We start from the raw sequence: 16,665 nt of genomic DNA, 5'->3' as shown, positions 1-16,665 counted from the left end.
GTTAAAAAGAGTCCCTAAGTATCATAAAACAGCAATGGGAATGTATCGTTTTAGTGTAGACTACACACAGATTTGAATATTAATCGGAACAGATTGAACAACGCTATGATTTGTTTATCCCTGTGATTTGATATCGTTTGAGGACGATTCCCCGAGAGCAGCAACATTTGAAATACACTTTTTAACATTTGACCACACACACATTAGCTATATTCGCATAAAGTATCGGTATTGGAACCCCACACAGCAGAAGACTGCTATACGGATCCGCCTTCAAGTCGCCCAACCCGCGTTACTGTCACATTCGTTTTGGCTCCGCCTAGAGCAGGGGTGTCAAACGTACGGCCCGAGGGCCGGATCAGGCCCGCGGACAGGTTTTATCCGGCCCGCGGGATGAGTTTGCTAAGTATAAAAATGAGCCGACATTTTTGAATGAAAAAAACTGCTTTTCTAAATGTGTACCACTAGATGTCGCAATAGCAATTATTTGTAAATTTGTAGATGATGCTACATATGTACGAAAAAAATAAACCACATGATGTTAGTACATCATTGGAGGAAAATGAGCAAACTACATGAATAACATCCTGTAATTGGATTTTGATACTATTTTTTTAAATCTTCATAAATTGCAAATTAACACCAATGAGTTGACTGATGAACATTATCACATAATTTATTCAGAAAGTATAAATAACGACAAATAAAGATAGAATACTATTAACCGCAACATGTAAGTGTAAAAAAAACAACAACAACATTATGATTTGCACATTTTCAGAATGTGCTTGTTCTATTTTTAAACAAGAAAACAATCTGAAGTTGTCTTTATTTTTAAGTTATCGTGCCGTGATTTTACCATTCCGGCCCACTTGGGAGTAGATTTTTCTCCATGTGGCCCCCGATCTAAAATGAGTTTGACACCCCTGGCCTAGAGGATACAGCTCCGCCTCTGAAAATTGTACGGTCAGACAGATGATCCTGAGCGGACTCGTGTCTGATTCGCATCCACGGACGCGACAAACTAAACCGGCGCGCGCCGCCTAGAGTTATAGGCTCCGCCTACGCGCGCTGAGCTGACCAATGTCTGCCCCCGCAGACGTGGACGCGCCTACTAGCGTGTACGCGCATGAGCCAAGATCTCTGGACTTTCTTTGCTGGAACACGAACGTAAGCATAGATTTATTGATTTATTGCTACATTCGCAGTAAAGATCGGCCTTTGTGTTTCCATCATCATTTATGTATGATTGTAATGACGTTGTTTGATATTAGGACTAGCAGTAAAACTTTATATTCTGTAAAAAAAGGCTTTTATTTCCAGCGCCGCCTCCCAGAATGCTTTGCATGGGGGACGTGCGTCTGACGTCACGTATTCAGAAAATTCGAAATGGCTGCACGCGGGAGGTGAGGCCCGAGCGAAGAAAAGTGGAAAAGAGTGTTATTCGTCAAAAAACCCACACAACGACGGTCATTTTTTCGCCGTGCTATTGTAAAATTGTCTTTTATCTGTGTTTTAACTTAGGCTATCTTTTGTTAGACGCTGTGAATGTGTCGAATGCTACGATATTCCACATATTTCCAACTGGTTGAAACGAAAGCGTATTACTTTATTGTCAGTGTTGTTTAGGCCCAGGTCGCTATTACTTCGTTATAACAACGTAACGTTAACAGAGTGGAAACAGCCGTTCTTTGCTATTAATATGAGTGTGTATTATTTCTTTCTTTGTTCTTTAGTGGAGCTCGAGATCCTGTTTACTGTGGACTAGCTGTGTGTGACGCCATGTTGTTTTTGTTTCCATTACAAAAAAAAAGGTATGTCTATGTGTTTTTTGGCATAGTTAATTGTAGAAAAAAATATAAAATGAGGTGATGTGAGTGGGAAAAATTGCTGCACATATTAAGGATCCTTTTTCTTGATCTATATTTTTATTTTATTTGCTGATGTATATATTTTATATGCTGTTTTTTATTTAATTAATTTATTAGAGACTATTTTATGCTTTATTTACCTTTTTTTATTATTATTTTATTTACTATTATTATTATTATTTCCACATGTAAGCATAAATAATTGATCATATTAGTACATTGTTTGATTGCTTTGCTTAATGCATTCCATAATTTAATTCCACATACTGATATACTAAAGGTCTTAAGTGTTGTACGTGCGTACAAATGTTTTAAATTACATTTCTCTCTAAGATGATTTTTCTCCTCTTTTTTTGAGAAGAATTGTTGTATATTCTTGGGTAGCAGGTTATAGTTTGCTTTGTTTATAATTTTAGCTGTTTGCAAATTCACTATGTCGTGGAATTTCAGTATCTTTGATTCAATAAATAAAGGATTTGTATGTTCTCTATATCCAACATTATATATTATTCTAACTGATCTTTTTTGTAACACCGTTAATGAATGAAGTGTACTTTTGTAATTATTTCCCCATATTTCTACACAATAACTCAGATATGTAACACTAGTGAACAGTAGAGAATATGAAGTGATTTTTTTGTCTAGAACATGTTTTGCTTTATTCATTATTGACGTGTTTCTTGCTACTTTATGTTGTATATTTTTTACTTGAGATTTCCAGTTCAATTTATCATCAATCATTATACCTAGAAATTTGGTTTCATTTACTCTTTCAATTTCTATTCCATCTATTTGTATTTGTGTTTGACTTTCTCTTCTACTGTTACCAAATAGCATTATTTTAGTTTTACTGAGATTCAAAGATAGTCTGTTTTTGTCAAACCATCTTTTTAATTTGTTAATTTCTTCTGTTATTATTTGTATTATCTTCTCTGTGTTCTCTCCTGAACAAAACGCTGTTGTATCATCCGCAAATAATACTAACTTTAAATCTTTTGTAACTTTACAAATGTCATTTATCTAGACATTGAATAATTTAGGTCCTATATTGATCCCTGAGGTACACCACAGGATATATTTAGCGTTGTACACGAAACCACCACATTAATATTAAAGATATGGTTAACATTCTTAGTGCTCAAGATATTCCCCTCTCCTTGTATCCCTTCTCCCAGCTCCACCGTCTCGCCGAGTGCCAGCAAGAGTCATGAGTACTTGTCAACTCGACTCCTCAACTGGAGATAACTTTCTAGGTAAAGATTGATCTCTGAAATAATATCTCAGCATCCAGTAACCATGGTTAACAGATCACAACCATTTAATACCAATTTATCTCCCTTAGCACCTCACCATGGGGAAGGACGCATTCATATGCCTTCACCAGCACCTGCATTAAACATGCAGAGAGTTACACAAGGTAGGGACTGATCTCTGAAATATTAGTGTATAGATAGGCCCCTTGGGTATTACCAGTCATGGTTAACTGATGGCTCTCTCACAATGCCCACCTCACTAGGAACGGCAGTCCCTCCTCGACTCCCTCCACCCCCCTCACCATGCAGCCCTCAACATGTGGCAGACCCAGGAGCCTGGATCCAGCCTGGCCTACAGGCCAACATGGCGAGGGGGAAGAATGGCCGACAACATTTCCTGCTCTGGTGAGCAATAACTGACAAATACCGGATGGTCATTCTGTGCCACAAATTTTGAAAAAAAATTCAAATTCACAAGCAATCACATATTTTCTTCAAACTTTGTCAATACCTTTTGTCATTAACTAAGGTCAATAGCTAATGTCAGGATTATGAGTAATGAGGATAAACACTGAAACATGTTAATTTTATACTGCTGTTTGTCAACAGCGCCTGAGGTAATCCACATCCTTAGCCTGCTGGAAACTATTAAGCACAACCAAGACCAGCTGATTGCGAAGGTAATCTTCTTAAGCCTTGAATAGGTCAATATTTCATAATGACATTGATTTTGATTCATTATTATTTTTTAAAGAAAGAAACAGCCTACATGGCAGCTTTGTGTGATTAGAGTAAACATTGCTACATTTTCTTGTTACATTTCACCTGTTTGCTCTTTAAATACCACTTTTAATGTTTTTTATTTATTTCGATCATATTTTTAAAAAAATGTGCCCTGGGGCCGTTAAAAAATGACCTGCCGCACTTTGGACACCCCTGGCCTACACGAATACAAACATAGAATGATAGTACAAATATAATAAGAAAACGATGTCAACCTCCCAAAGTTGGGTTATGGATATTTATGTATGCCCCCCACCCCCAACCCCCCGCCACCGTCATCCAACAGAGCCAAACAAGTACTCTGATCAAGGAACCAAATAACGATATTGTTTAAACATTTTGGATGTCTTGCACACCTATACCCTGATCACAAATTTTATGCTGTGTGGGACACTACTGCCGATACCAGCCTGCATTTAACTCGGTATCAGAAAGAACAAAATCAGTGGTAGTATCACACACACCACTATCAGTCAGTTATAGTTGCACAAATGGTCGGTAACAGATATAACTGATAGCAGTCTGAATTTGACCTGTATCAGATTGGGAGAAAAAAAGTTGTGGTATCACACAAGTATATTTGCTTACAGTATTGATATTACTAATACCAACCTAATGTTTAATCTGTATCAGAGTGGGCATGTTGTACATGACTCACTTCAATTAGTAACATATACAGGATAATTCATTATAGTTATGTTTCCTAAACACAATAAAAGAGAAGTTGTGACCTCTATCGATGAGATGTGGAAGTGCATGTCTTAAAATCTGAGCGATACATATTGATATCAAAGGCTCATTGACTGTTAGAAGAGGTGTGTGGTCCTCAAAAAGACCTTTGTTTGTTTGGTGAAATGAGATTGAACAACGCTATGATTTGTTTATCCCTGTCATTTGATATCGTTTGAGGACGATTCCCAGAGAGCAGCAACATTTGACCACACACACATGAGCTATATTCGCATAAAGTATCGGTATTGGAACACTACTGCCGATACCAGTCTGAATTGTACTCTGTATCAGAAAGGAAAAAAAAAAAAGATAAATGATCAGTGGGTTGTACTTGTATAGCGCTTTTCTACCTTCAAGGTACTCAAAGCGCTTTGACACTATTTCCACATTCACCCATTCACACACTGATGGCGGGAGCTGCCATGCAAGGCGCTAACCAGCAGCCATCCGAGGCAAAGGGTGAAGTGTCTTGCCCAAGGACACAACGGACGTGACTAGGAAGGTAGAAGGTGGGAATTGAACCCCAGTAACCAGCGACACTCCGATTGCTGGCACAGCCACTCTACCAACTTCGCCACGCCGTCCCTAAATCAGCGGTGGAATCACACACACCACTATCAGTCCGTTACATTTGCTCAAACTGTCGATAACAGATGTAATTGAATGCAGTCTGAATTTGACCTTTATCCGTTTGGGAGAAAAAAGTTGTGGTATCACACATTTGCTTACAGTATTGATATTACCGATACCAACCTAATGACTAATCTGTATCAGAGTGAACATGTTTAGTAACAAATATAGGATAAGTCATTAGATGTGTTCCCTAATCACAGAAGTGACCTCTGTCGATTAGATGTAGAAGTGCATGTATCAACACCAGAGCGATACATATTGAAATCTTAAGGTTCATTGACTGATAGAAGAAGTGTGTGGTCCTAAAAAGGACCTTTGTTTGATTGGTGAAATGAGAGATTTATCCTCCAAAGCCATACAGAGTGCGTCCTTGCCTCTTGAGGGCGTAGACAACATCCATGGCGGTGACAGTCTTCCTCTTGGCGTGCTCGGTGTAGGTGACGGCGTCACGGATGACGTTCTCCAGGAACACCTTGAGCACACCGCGGGTCTCCTCGTAGATGAGGCCGGAGATACGCTTGACTCCGCCGCGACGAGCGAGACGACGGATGGCGGGCTTGGTGATACCCTGGATGTTATCACGGAGGACTTTACGGTGACGCTTGGCGCCTCCTTTGCCCAAACCTTTACCTCCCTTTCCTCTTCCTGACATGATTATGGAATATTATGAGACAATCTCCCAAGTAGAATGATGGCTGTGACAGTTTGTAGTGTGCTTTATCAGACAACTGCGGACGTGAGAGAGGACGTGTGACGTCACAAGTGCAGCCCTTCCTGTTTTCACCAAACACACAATTGTATCTCCTCTCTTTTTAAGGCCAGTTTGTATAGAGACAAATGCGGACCTCTCTCACGTCCGCAGTCACCAGTGTAGCCCTTCCTGTTGTCACCACATACACAATTGCATCTCCTCTCTTTGAAAGAAAATGTATAAATCTTGTGAAATATTTCCTCAATATGAGATTAAATACAGATGCTAACCTGTTATATCATACATAATTGTCTTAAGTGTGTCATTTATTGTCATCTCACTCACACAGACTTCAAATGATAAGACACTATTGGAGTGAGTCACCCAGAACAGTGATAAATACAAAACATTTGAAAAAAAAAAACGATTTTACTATAAGAAATCACATGTATGGGGCATTTTACCCGACCTTTTTAGCGTTGTCTGAACAACTAAGGGTTCATTTGCAGGGTTGATTGCTTACTTAGCCCCATAACGGCATATACCATTAATAATAATCACACATTAGTTCTATTTTTATGAAGTCATTTATTACAAATATAAAAAATATGAAACAAAATAAAACTCTTAAAAAACGATTTTTCCCCTTCTTTTTTTCTTTTCATGACATTCGTCATGAAGACTTTCATTGGTGGTGAAATTCCTAAAAACAGTCCCTGTCGTCTGTGAAACGTCTGTAGAAAGTATACTATCCATGTATAGAGAAAATACTTCAGCAGTGATGTAGTGGAGGGAATACAACCTGTTTGAGCCCACTGCAACAAGCCAGCTATTTGACTACCACATTCACCCAGTGTTGTATAATTGCAACAATTATATAACAAGCTCTAAATGAAATTTTATGCATCTGTTCCACAATAACTACATATGTACGTGCTCTAGACATTGTAATAACCAAAAAAAATATAAAAGACATTTTAATTACTTGAATCTGATGAATCCAGTCCAATGAAACAAATATATTTTGTTCAAAGGAAACCTTGAGAGGTTGTATGAGTTCATGGCCAGAAGGCATGACTTATAAACAAATGTACGATCCAATAGCCTTGTGAGACTGAACAGTAGGACCCAATGACTATGTAAATGTGGTAAAAAATATATATATATACATATAACAGATTGTTTTGTAGGATTGTTAAAGGTAACGTTGTAATTTTACAACAAGGGGTGTTACACGGTTAATGTGAAGTGAATTATATATTTATATAGTGCTTTTCTCTAGTGACTCAAAGCGCTTTACATAGTGAAACCCAATATCTAAGTTACATTTAAATCAGTGTGGGTGACACTGGGAGCAGGTGGGTAAAGTGTCTTGCCCAAGGACACAACGGCAGTGACTAGGATGGCGGAAGTGGGGATCGAACCTGGAACCCTCAAGTTGCTACTAACCGAGCTATTCCGCCCCCCCCCCTTTCCCACTTCAGAGCGTTTACATATAAATATACATTCATTTACTGACTTTTTGTTATAGTAAAATGACATCTGTGAAAGAGTAATACAACAGTTTTTTAATATATAATTAAGTCAGTCATTATTAACATACCAAGATGATGAATATCTTATTTTCAATAAGATCTTTGTGCAAAGCATTGTGTGTAATATTTCGCAAAAACTGAAGCAGAGTCTAATCTGCACAGTGGTTTTGCTTACTGTGTGTAGACTTCAACTGTGGGAACATTTTTAAATTTAGTGTGTAAGCAATTGGAAAAAAAACTGTTAAGAAATTCATCTCACATTGGGGACGGCGTAGCGCGATTGGGAGAGTGGCCGTGCCAGCAACCTGAGGGTTCCTGGTTCGATCCCCACCTCGTCATGTCCGTTGTGTCCTTGAGCAAGACACTTCACCCTTGCTCCTGATAGTGGTTAGGGCATTGCATGGCAGCTCCCGCCATCAGTGTGTGTGAATAGGTGAATGTGGAAAAAGTGTAGAAAAAAGTGCTATACAAGTATAACCCATTTACCATTAGTGAAAGGTGACATTAGTGAACTCCCACTGCCGCTATTTAACATAAAATATTCATAATATGTGCTATTACTGTACATATGAAGCAGGTTGTGTTTGAATTTCTGTGCAGATTAGTCAATCAATGTTTATTTATATAGCCCTAAATCACAAGTGTCTCAAAGGGCTGCACAAGCCACACAGCATCCTCGGTTCAGGGCAAGGAAAAAACTCAACCCAGTGGGATGACAATGAGAAAACTTGGAGTAAAGTATTTAACAAAATACTTAGGGGTAACTTTTCAGAGTCAATGTAGAGCAGGGGTCACCAACGCGGTGCCCGCGGGCACTAGGTAGCCCGTAAGGACCAGATGAGTAGCCCGCTGGCCTGTTCTAAAAATAGCTCAAATAGTAGCACTTACCAGTGAGCTGCCTCTATTTTTTTAAAATTGTATTTATTTACTAGCAAGCTGGTCTGGCTTTGCTCGACATTTTTGATTCTAAGAGAGACAAAACTGAAACAGAATTTGAAAATCCAAGGAAATATTTTAAAGACTTGGTCTTCACTAGCTGACAAAGTAACAGATAACAGATTTGATGTCCAGTTCAAAGTGTGACTTGATTTATTTAAAAATTTGAGAGTTGACTTTTGTATTTTACATGAGTTATCATTTGTACAAACATGGTGCAAAGCAATTCATGATTTGTTAAAAAATGTTAGTGGCTAGCTAGTTAAAATGGGATATTGTGATTTCACAAGACTGTTTTGGAGATGATAATTTGAAAATGTTCAATTTGAAAAATGTGCACTTAGAGAAAATATAAAAATAAAGTGTTGCATATTGATATTTATGTTTCTATATATATTTGTGAGAAATCATTAAGATGATCAGTGTTTCCACAAAGATAAATATCATTAATTATTAATAATAACAGAGTTAAAGGTAAATTGAGCAAATTGGCTATTTCTGGCAATTTACTTAAGTGTGTACCAAACTGGTAGCCCTTCACATTAATCAGTACCCAAGTAGTAGCGCTTGGTTTCAAAAAGGTTGGTGACCCTTGATGTAGAGCCTATTCTTAGCTAACTAAATATTGCAATTTTAATTAAAATGTTATAAAACATTAAAATGACCAAAGTAATTTTTATTAGGACACCAAAATATGCAGATATCAAAGACATTCCCACTCAGTGTTATTAGGTATAAATTTGAAACTTTAAATGAGTTATTTACAACATAAGTATGTTGAGGATTGACTCAAGAAGAAGACTTGTGTGGCTCTTAAAAGAGCCTTTTGTGGTTATGTTGAAAGTCAACAGATTACTTCTTGGAGGCCTTCTCGGTCTTCTTAGGGAGCAGCACCGCCTGAATGTTAGGCAACACGCCGCCCTGGGCGATGGTGACGCCGCCTAGGAGTTTGTTGAGCTCCTCGTCGTTGCGGACGGCCAGCTGCAAATGGCGGGGAATGATCCTGGTCTTCTTGTTGTCGCGGGCTGCGTTACCAGCCAGCTCCAGGATTTCAGCGGTCAGGTACTCCAGCACGGCCGCCAGATAGACGGGTGCACCAGCGCCGATACGCTCGCCGTAGTTGCCCTTGCGGAGCAGCCTGTGGACACGACCAACCGGGAACTGAAGTCCGGCCCGGGAAGACCTGGTTTTGGCCTTAGCGCGGGCTTTGCCGGTTGTTTTTCCGCGTCCAGACATGGTTATGGTATTATCGACAGGACTCAGCAACTTGTTGGAATGAATACCTCACATCTCGACAAGCAGCCTATTTATATACAAGTGCTGCTCGCTGATTGGCTGACTCAGACGGGGGAACGTTTGTCCAATCAGCAGCCTTCTGTAAAAAGGTTGTGAAATGATAACGTTTCTTTTAACGAAATCTGTGTCCTCGACTAACTATCTTACAATATAATTGCGCACAAACATTCTGCGTATGTCAATGACGTCATGACGCGTCAAAAAGAGGATTATAAACACAAATAATGCTGACGAGCACAAGCATTCAACACATGAGAAAAGACGACATCTAGTGGTCATTAGGGAGCATAACGGTATCTCATAATTATAAGGCAAACAGTCATAATTGTGAGATAAAATAAAATCATGGTTATGAGATAAAAAGTCAACATTATGAGATAAAGAGTGGAATTGATGAGATATTTGACAACAGTCACAGTCGTAGATCTTATGGCAGGACATCCATTCAGACATGGATTGTGAGAACAATGGGGGTTATTTTAAAAGTGACTTTATTACTGATGACATTCTTCATTTTCTTACAAATTTACATCTAATTTTATTCAGCAAATGTACCCTGGAAGCAAGAAAAGGCTCAGTTTTTTCCCCCCATAATTTAGATTTTTTTATTTCATAATTTAAATTTTGTATATCATAATTTCGAGCTTATATCTCAAAATTGAGCCTTTTTTTTTTCATAATTTGAACCTTATCTTTGAGCTTATGCAATAAATTAGACATTCGTCTCTTTCTACCTCATAATTATGACTTTTTAGCTCATGACATTTTCCCCCGAATTTCGACTTTTTGTTTCATAATTAAAAATGTTTATATCGTGGGATAGGCTGATTGGCAACACTAAATTGGCCCTAGTGTGTGAATGTTGTCAGTCTATCTGTGTTGGCCCTGTGATGAGGTTGCGACTTGTCCAGGGTGTACCCCGCCTTCCGCCCGAATGCAGCTGGGATAGACTCCAGCACCCCCGCGACCCTGAAAGGGACAAGCGGTAGAAAATGGATGGATGGATGGAATTTCGACCTTTTACCTCAAAATTGTGACTTTTTATTTCATATTTGTAACCTTGTCTTTGATCTTATGTAATAATTAAGACATCCGTCTCTTTCTGTCTCATGACAAAAACACACTATCGTTGAATCTCAGTAAAACTAAAATAATGCTATTTGGTAACAGTAGAAGAGAAAGTCAAACACAAATACAAATAGACTGAATAGAAATTGAAAGAGTAAATGTTCAAGCAATTAAACAATGTACTAATATGATCCACTTCAAGAAACTCTTCAAACTTAGTGTTTACAAAGTACAAAGAAGAAGAACCATGATAAACATTCTGAATTTATTTCATTCATCCATTCATTCATTCTCAAAATAATCTTACTCATCTCATCATATGAAATATAACTTACTTCACCAATTATTTATTTGTTTTTATTGTGATTACTTATGGGGTATATTGTGAATAAATTGAGAACAGGAAGTGAACAAAAGTTTTAGCAACTGTTATGTAAAAAGAAAAGGGGTAGGATTAAATACTAACTAAATACTGCTCTGACTTTGCTTCTTCCTACTCCTTTTCGAACATGTTGAAAAGAGAAACTGTAAATTGTGATGTATGATGTTGTATGCTTGCATGTTCGAAATAAACTCAAACTCAGCTCAACTTATAATTATGACTTTTTAGCTCATGACATTTTGCCCCCTAATTTCGACTTTTTTTAATGTCATAATTAGGACTATAAATATTGTTTATCATGCTAGTGGGCTGTGAAATAACGCATACTTTTTTAAAACCATAAACTTGACCAACAATCTTACCTTATACTGTATATGCACACACAAATTCTGCATATGTCAACGATATTTCATACGAAACTGGAAATGGTACAAATGATTGTGCCAGGAGTACAATAAAGCTAAATGTTATAAAACATATTCCAAATTTCATTTCCTCAATTTCAAATATTATACCTGCTGCATATTTTTCCTGAGGAAGCTTAGGTCCTTTAATGTGTGCAGCAAGCTGTTGTCGATCTTTTAGCCAGTGCCCTGTACTTTGCAGTGTTTTGTTGGGGGAGCAGCACCAGCAAAAGGGAATCAAACCGGATTGACAAACTGATCTAGAAAGCCGGCCAAACTATTGGCACGCAGTTGGAGGCGATTGTGTCAGTGAGGGACAGGAGGACACTGGACAAACTGCTCACCATCATGGACAATCCTGCCCACCCACTCCACCAGGCTCCTTCAGCTTCGTTCCCACAGTGTTCCATTCAAGAATTCCTTCATTCCGCACTCCATCCAGCTGTATAATCACTCGCCATGCAGAAATAAATGATATCTGTTTATTACTTCTATGTTAACTACCTCTTTGTTTATAATGTATATTTTCTGCTGGATCTACTCTCTATTCTATGCTGCCCTTTTTTTCTTTTTTTGCTGCAGCTGTTACATATACTGTAATATTGTACATGGTAATTGGAATTAGTTATATATTGTATATATTATATACAAATATATCAATATATAATTGTATATATATATATATATATATGTACATATTAGTGATGGGTCCGGCAACACCGATGCATCGGCGCATGCGTCGAGCTCATAGAGCAAAACCCTGTGTCGGTGCGCGTACCGCTTTTAGAAAGTCACATGACCGATCATGAGCTGTTTCGGTCACGTGACCGATACACGAACTGTGTCACACTGACGCCTCCTCTGTGCCCTGTGAGCGGGTCTTTTCTACAGCCGGAGAAATAATAACTAAGAGAAATCGTCTAAAATGTAATACGTTGGAAAAACTGCTTTTTAAAAAAATAAATGTGTAAAAATAAAAAAATAAAAAAATTCCCAGTCCACAAGCATCCTCATTCACAACGCATTCTCTTAGATTTCCATGTCATGATACATGTTCACATTATTTATTGACTATCTAAAAAAGATAAAAATATATTTTTATTTAAATGAAGATATGAAATAATCTTAAATGAAATACAATGACTTGGTTTATATTATTGTATATACTAGGTCATAAAATCAGTGTCAGTTGAGTCGGTCCATAGGTTGCCTGTAGGGATTTTTAATGTCCAGCAGATGTCAGTATTTAGTGACAGTGTCGACACAGTATCAATACAGTTTTGCAATGTGTCGAAACGCTTCATGACGCCTCAACCCATCACTAGTAAATATTACATACTGTATATAAAATATGTAAATATTACATGTTATATTGCTACTATGGTCCATTTTTAGTCTACTTTATACCTGCATTATCCTCTCCATTCCTTACCCTTTCCATCCTTTGCAACTTTACTGATCAATACACTTTGCTTAAGTCTAAATCAAGTTAAAAGGTATTTCAGTACCACTTAATGTACTACAGTACATCTATTTTATCATTTTGATTTGAAGGTTTTTGTTGGTTACTGCTGCTTGAATTGATACTTTGAAATTAAGCTGTCATCTGCTGCTTATTTTGAGTTGTATTTATTTTTTTTCCCGTGCAATTTCAGTTAAAGGCCTACTGAAACCCACTACTACCAACCACGCAGTCTGATAGTTTATATATCAATGATGAAATCTTAACATTGCAACACATGCCAATACGGCCGGGTTAACTTATAAAGTGCAATTTTAAAATTCCTGCCACACTTCCGGTTGAAAAACTCCTTTGGATATGATTTATGCGCGTGACGTCACAAAAGCAACGGAAGTGGTTGGACCCCATCGGACCCGATAGAAAAGCCTCTTGTTTTCTTCGACAAAATTCCATCTGTGTTGGTGAATCTTTTGTTGCAATTTGTTTAATGAACAATGGAGACTGCAAAGAAGAACATTGTAGGTGGGATCGATCGGTGTCTTAGCGGTTAAGTACAATACTGTAATATCTGTGATATTTGCATTAGTGTACTGTGTCTTTAAGGGTTTGGGGAACGCGCATGCGCGAGTGAGTTGGCGGAGAACTTGAGTGTGTGTGAGCGTGACTTTTGGCTAACAGCAGCTCGTGTATGTGTGTGCGTTACTTTTTGAACTACAACCAGTTACGGCTTGTTAATAAAGCGATTGAGCAATTTCTTTAATGGACAATAGAGACTGCAAATAAGAAAGTTGTAGGTGCGATCGGTGGACTACAGCAACACCAACACCAGGAGGTTGTGTTGTGTTTTGAGCAGGATAACAGACTCACTACGGTGAGTACAGCTTTGGGTTCCAAACATTTGATCGCTTGCCCGTACGTGCGTGTCGATATGTGCATGTGACGTACGTAACTTTGGGGAAATATATGTTTCTTGCCGACTCTGATGGCGGCCGGGGTGTCGTCAAAAGCGTACAACGCCCGCCGCCGCATCTAAGTTAGCTACGCAGCTAGGTTAGCTTCTGTTTTTTAGCTTCGCCAAGCGGAATATTATTAATCGTGTATTTACATGTTCATGGTTTAATAGTATTATTGATCTTCTGTCTATCCATCCAGTCAGGGTTTTTTAAATTTAGTTTCTATCTGCATTTGAGACTGACGCTATCGCGTTGGCTACGCAGCTAGGTCAGCTTCTGTTTTTTTAGCTTCGCCAAGCGGAATATTATTAATCGTGTATTTACATGTTCATGGTTTAATAGTATTATTGATCTTCTGTCTATCCATCCAGTCAGGGTTTTTTTTTAATTCAGTTTCTATCTGCATTTGAGACTGACGCTATAGCGTTGGCTACGCAGCTAGGTTAGCTTCTGTTTTTTTTTTTAGCTTCGCCAAGCGGAATATTATTAATCGTGTATTTACATGTTCATGGTTTAATAGTATTATTGATCTTCTGTCTATCCATCCAGTCAGGGTTTTTTTAAATTTAGTTTCTATCTGCATTTGAGACTGACGCTATCGCGTTGGCTGCGCAGCTAGGTTAGCTTCTGTTTTTTTTAGCTTCGCCAAGCGGAATATTATTAATCGTGTATTTACATGTTCATGGTTTAATAGTATTATTGATCTTCTGTCTATCCATCCAGTCAGGTTTTTTTTAAATTTAGTTTCTATCTGCATTTGAGACTGACGCTATCGCGTTGGCTGCGCAGCTAGGTTAGCTTCTGTTTTTTTTTAGCTTCGCCAAGCGGAATATTATTAATCGTGTATTTACATGTTCATGGTTTAATAGTATTATTGATCTTCTGTCTATCCATCCAGTCAGGTTTTTTTTAAATGTAGTTTCTATCTGCATTTGAGACTGACGCTATCGCGTTGGCTACGCAGCTAGGTTAGCTTCTGTTTTTTTTTTAGCTTCGCCAAGCGGAATATTATTAATCGTGTATTTACATGTTCATGGTTTAATAGTATTATTGATCTTCTGTCTATCCATCCAGTCAGGTTTTTTTTAAAATTTAGTTTCTATCTGCATTTGAGACTGCTGCTATCACGTTGGCTACGTAGCTAGGTTAGCTTCTATTTTTTTTAGCTTCGCAAAGCTGAATTATTAATCGTGTATTTACATGTTCAGTCACTGTGAATGTCCATTTCGCGTTCTCGACTGTCATTTTCAAGAGAATATAGTATCTGAGATGGTTTAAAATACAAATCTGTGATACACAATAGAAAAAGGAGAGAGTGTGGAATCCAATGAGGCAGCTTGTACCTAAGTTACGGTCAGAGCGAAAAAAGATAGGTCCATCACTGCCTCTCAAGTCCTTCACTGTAACGTTCCTCATCTATGAATCTCTCATCCTCGCTCAAATTAATGGGGTAATAGTCACTTTCTCGGCCCGAATCTCTCTCGCTCCGTTGTAAACAACGGAATTGTGAGCAGCACTACCGCTTGTGACATCACGCTACTTCCGGTACAGGCAAGGCTTTTTTTATCAACGAGCAAAAGTTGCGAACTTTATCGTCGATTTTCTCTACTAAATCCTTTCAGCAAAAATATGGCAATATCGCAAAATTATCAAGTATGACACATAATGGATCTGCTATTCCCGTTTAAATAAAAAAATGTCATTTCAGTAGCCCTTTAATGAACCATGAGAATCATTTCTGTCATACTACGCCCCCCTGTGGACAAGGTTTAGTACTACGCACATTGATCTTTCCAGTATCAAGAGCCACTTGGTGACTTCGATTTGGGGGCTTACTTTTACCTGTAAGTAGGAGGTTTATGTTATATCGTGAACATTGCACTCGCTATTGAGTTCAATTTAAAGTGAACTTGAGATATTAGATGGAAGTGAGTGGCTCTAAAAAGAGCCGTTATTGTTGGGCGGGAGCAAATCAAGCTCTCTCCCCGCGGATGCGACGTGCCAGCTGGATGTCTTTGGGCATAATTGTGACCCTCTTGGCGTGGATGGCGCACAGGTTGGTGTCCTCGAACAAGCCCACCAGGTAGGCCTCACTGGACTCCTGCAGTGCCATGATGGCGGAGCTTTGGAAGCGCAGGTCGGTCTTGAAATCTTGGGCAATTTCCCTTACGAGACGTTGGAACGGAAGCTTCCGGATGAGGAGCTCGGTGGACTTCTGGTAGCGGCGGATTTCGCGAAGAGCTACGGTGCCGGGCCTGTAGCGGTGAGGCTTCTTGACGCCGCCGGTGGCCGGGGCACTCTTGCGGGCAGCCTTGGTGGCCAACTGCTTCCTGGGAGCTTTGCCGCCGGTGGACTTACGAGCTGTCTGCTTTGTTCTTGCCATGGTGTCTGAGTGTTGAATCTATCGGGTTGCTATGGTTTATATACTAACACGACAGCGCTGATTGGTCTGTCAGTCAGCTTCCCGCGCAAAAGCTGATTAACTATTGGACGAGGCATTTTGAATCGAGCCAATCACCAACAATATCAAGCTGTGACTCTGTTGCTATCTAGTGGCGTTACTACATACTGCATTCTAAATGTATTCCCAATTATCCACTGATTTATTAATAATACTAATAATGCATTTTATTTGGTATATATATGGTAAAGACGCTTTCCAGGAT

At 38.7% G+C, this 16,665-nt stretch overlaps 1 protein-coding gene, 1 long non-coding RNA gene and 1 pseudogene across 2 annotated transcripts; 1 reads left to right on the top strand and 2 right to left on the bottom strand.

Moving 5' to 3' along the window:
- Positions 1 to 1,633: 1,633 nt before the first annotated feature.
- LOC133655172 (uncharacterized) lies at positions 1,634 to 3,289 on the top strand. The gene is made up of 3 exons (XR_009826970.1): positions 1,634 to 1,814; positions 3,047 to 3,124; positions 3,214 to 3,289. It is a non-coding gene; the product is annotated as an uncharacterized LOC133655172 (long non-coding RNA).
- A 2,323-nt stretch (positions 3,290 to 5,612) lies between these two features.
- On the bottom strand, positions 5,613 to 16,382 carry LOC133656148 (histone H3-like; annotated as a pseudogene).
- On the bottom strand, positions 8,693 to 9,698 carry LOC133656147 (histone H2A-like). The gene has a single exon (XM_062057034.1). It carries the CDS (start codon positions 9,668 to 9,670, stop codon positions 9,287 to 9,289), a length of 384 nt encoding a protein of 127 aa, XP_061913018.1. The 5' UTR covers positions 9,671 to 9,698; the 3' UTR covers positions 8,693 to 9,286.
- Positions 16,383 to 16,665: the final 283 nt, after the last annotated feature.

Source organism: Entelurus aequoreus, linkage group LG08 (genome assembly GCF_033978785.1).
Source record: "Entelurus aequoreus isolate RoL-2023_Sb linkage group LG08, RoL_Eaeq_v1.1, whole genome shotgun sequence".
Taxonomy (NCBI): Eukaryota; Metazoa; Chordata; class Actinopteri; order Syngnathiformes; family Syngnathidae; genus Entelurus; species Entelurus aequoreus.
The sequence above is the reverse complement of the archived record's forward strand: the minus strand, read 5'-3'. Positions and strand labels throughout refer to the sequence as shown.

What these genes read in the sequence shown, in the direction of transcription:
- LOC133656147 (XM_062057034.1), bottom strand. Translation starts at nt 9,670, where the DNA reads ATGTCTGGACGCGGAAAAACAACCGGCAAAGCCCGCGCTAAGGCCAAA.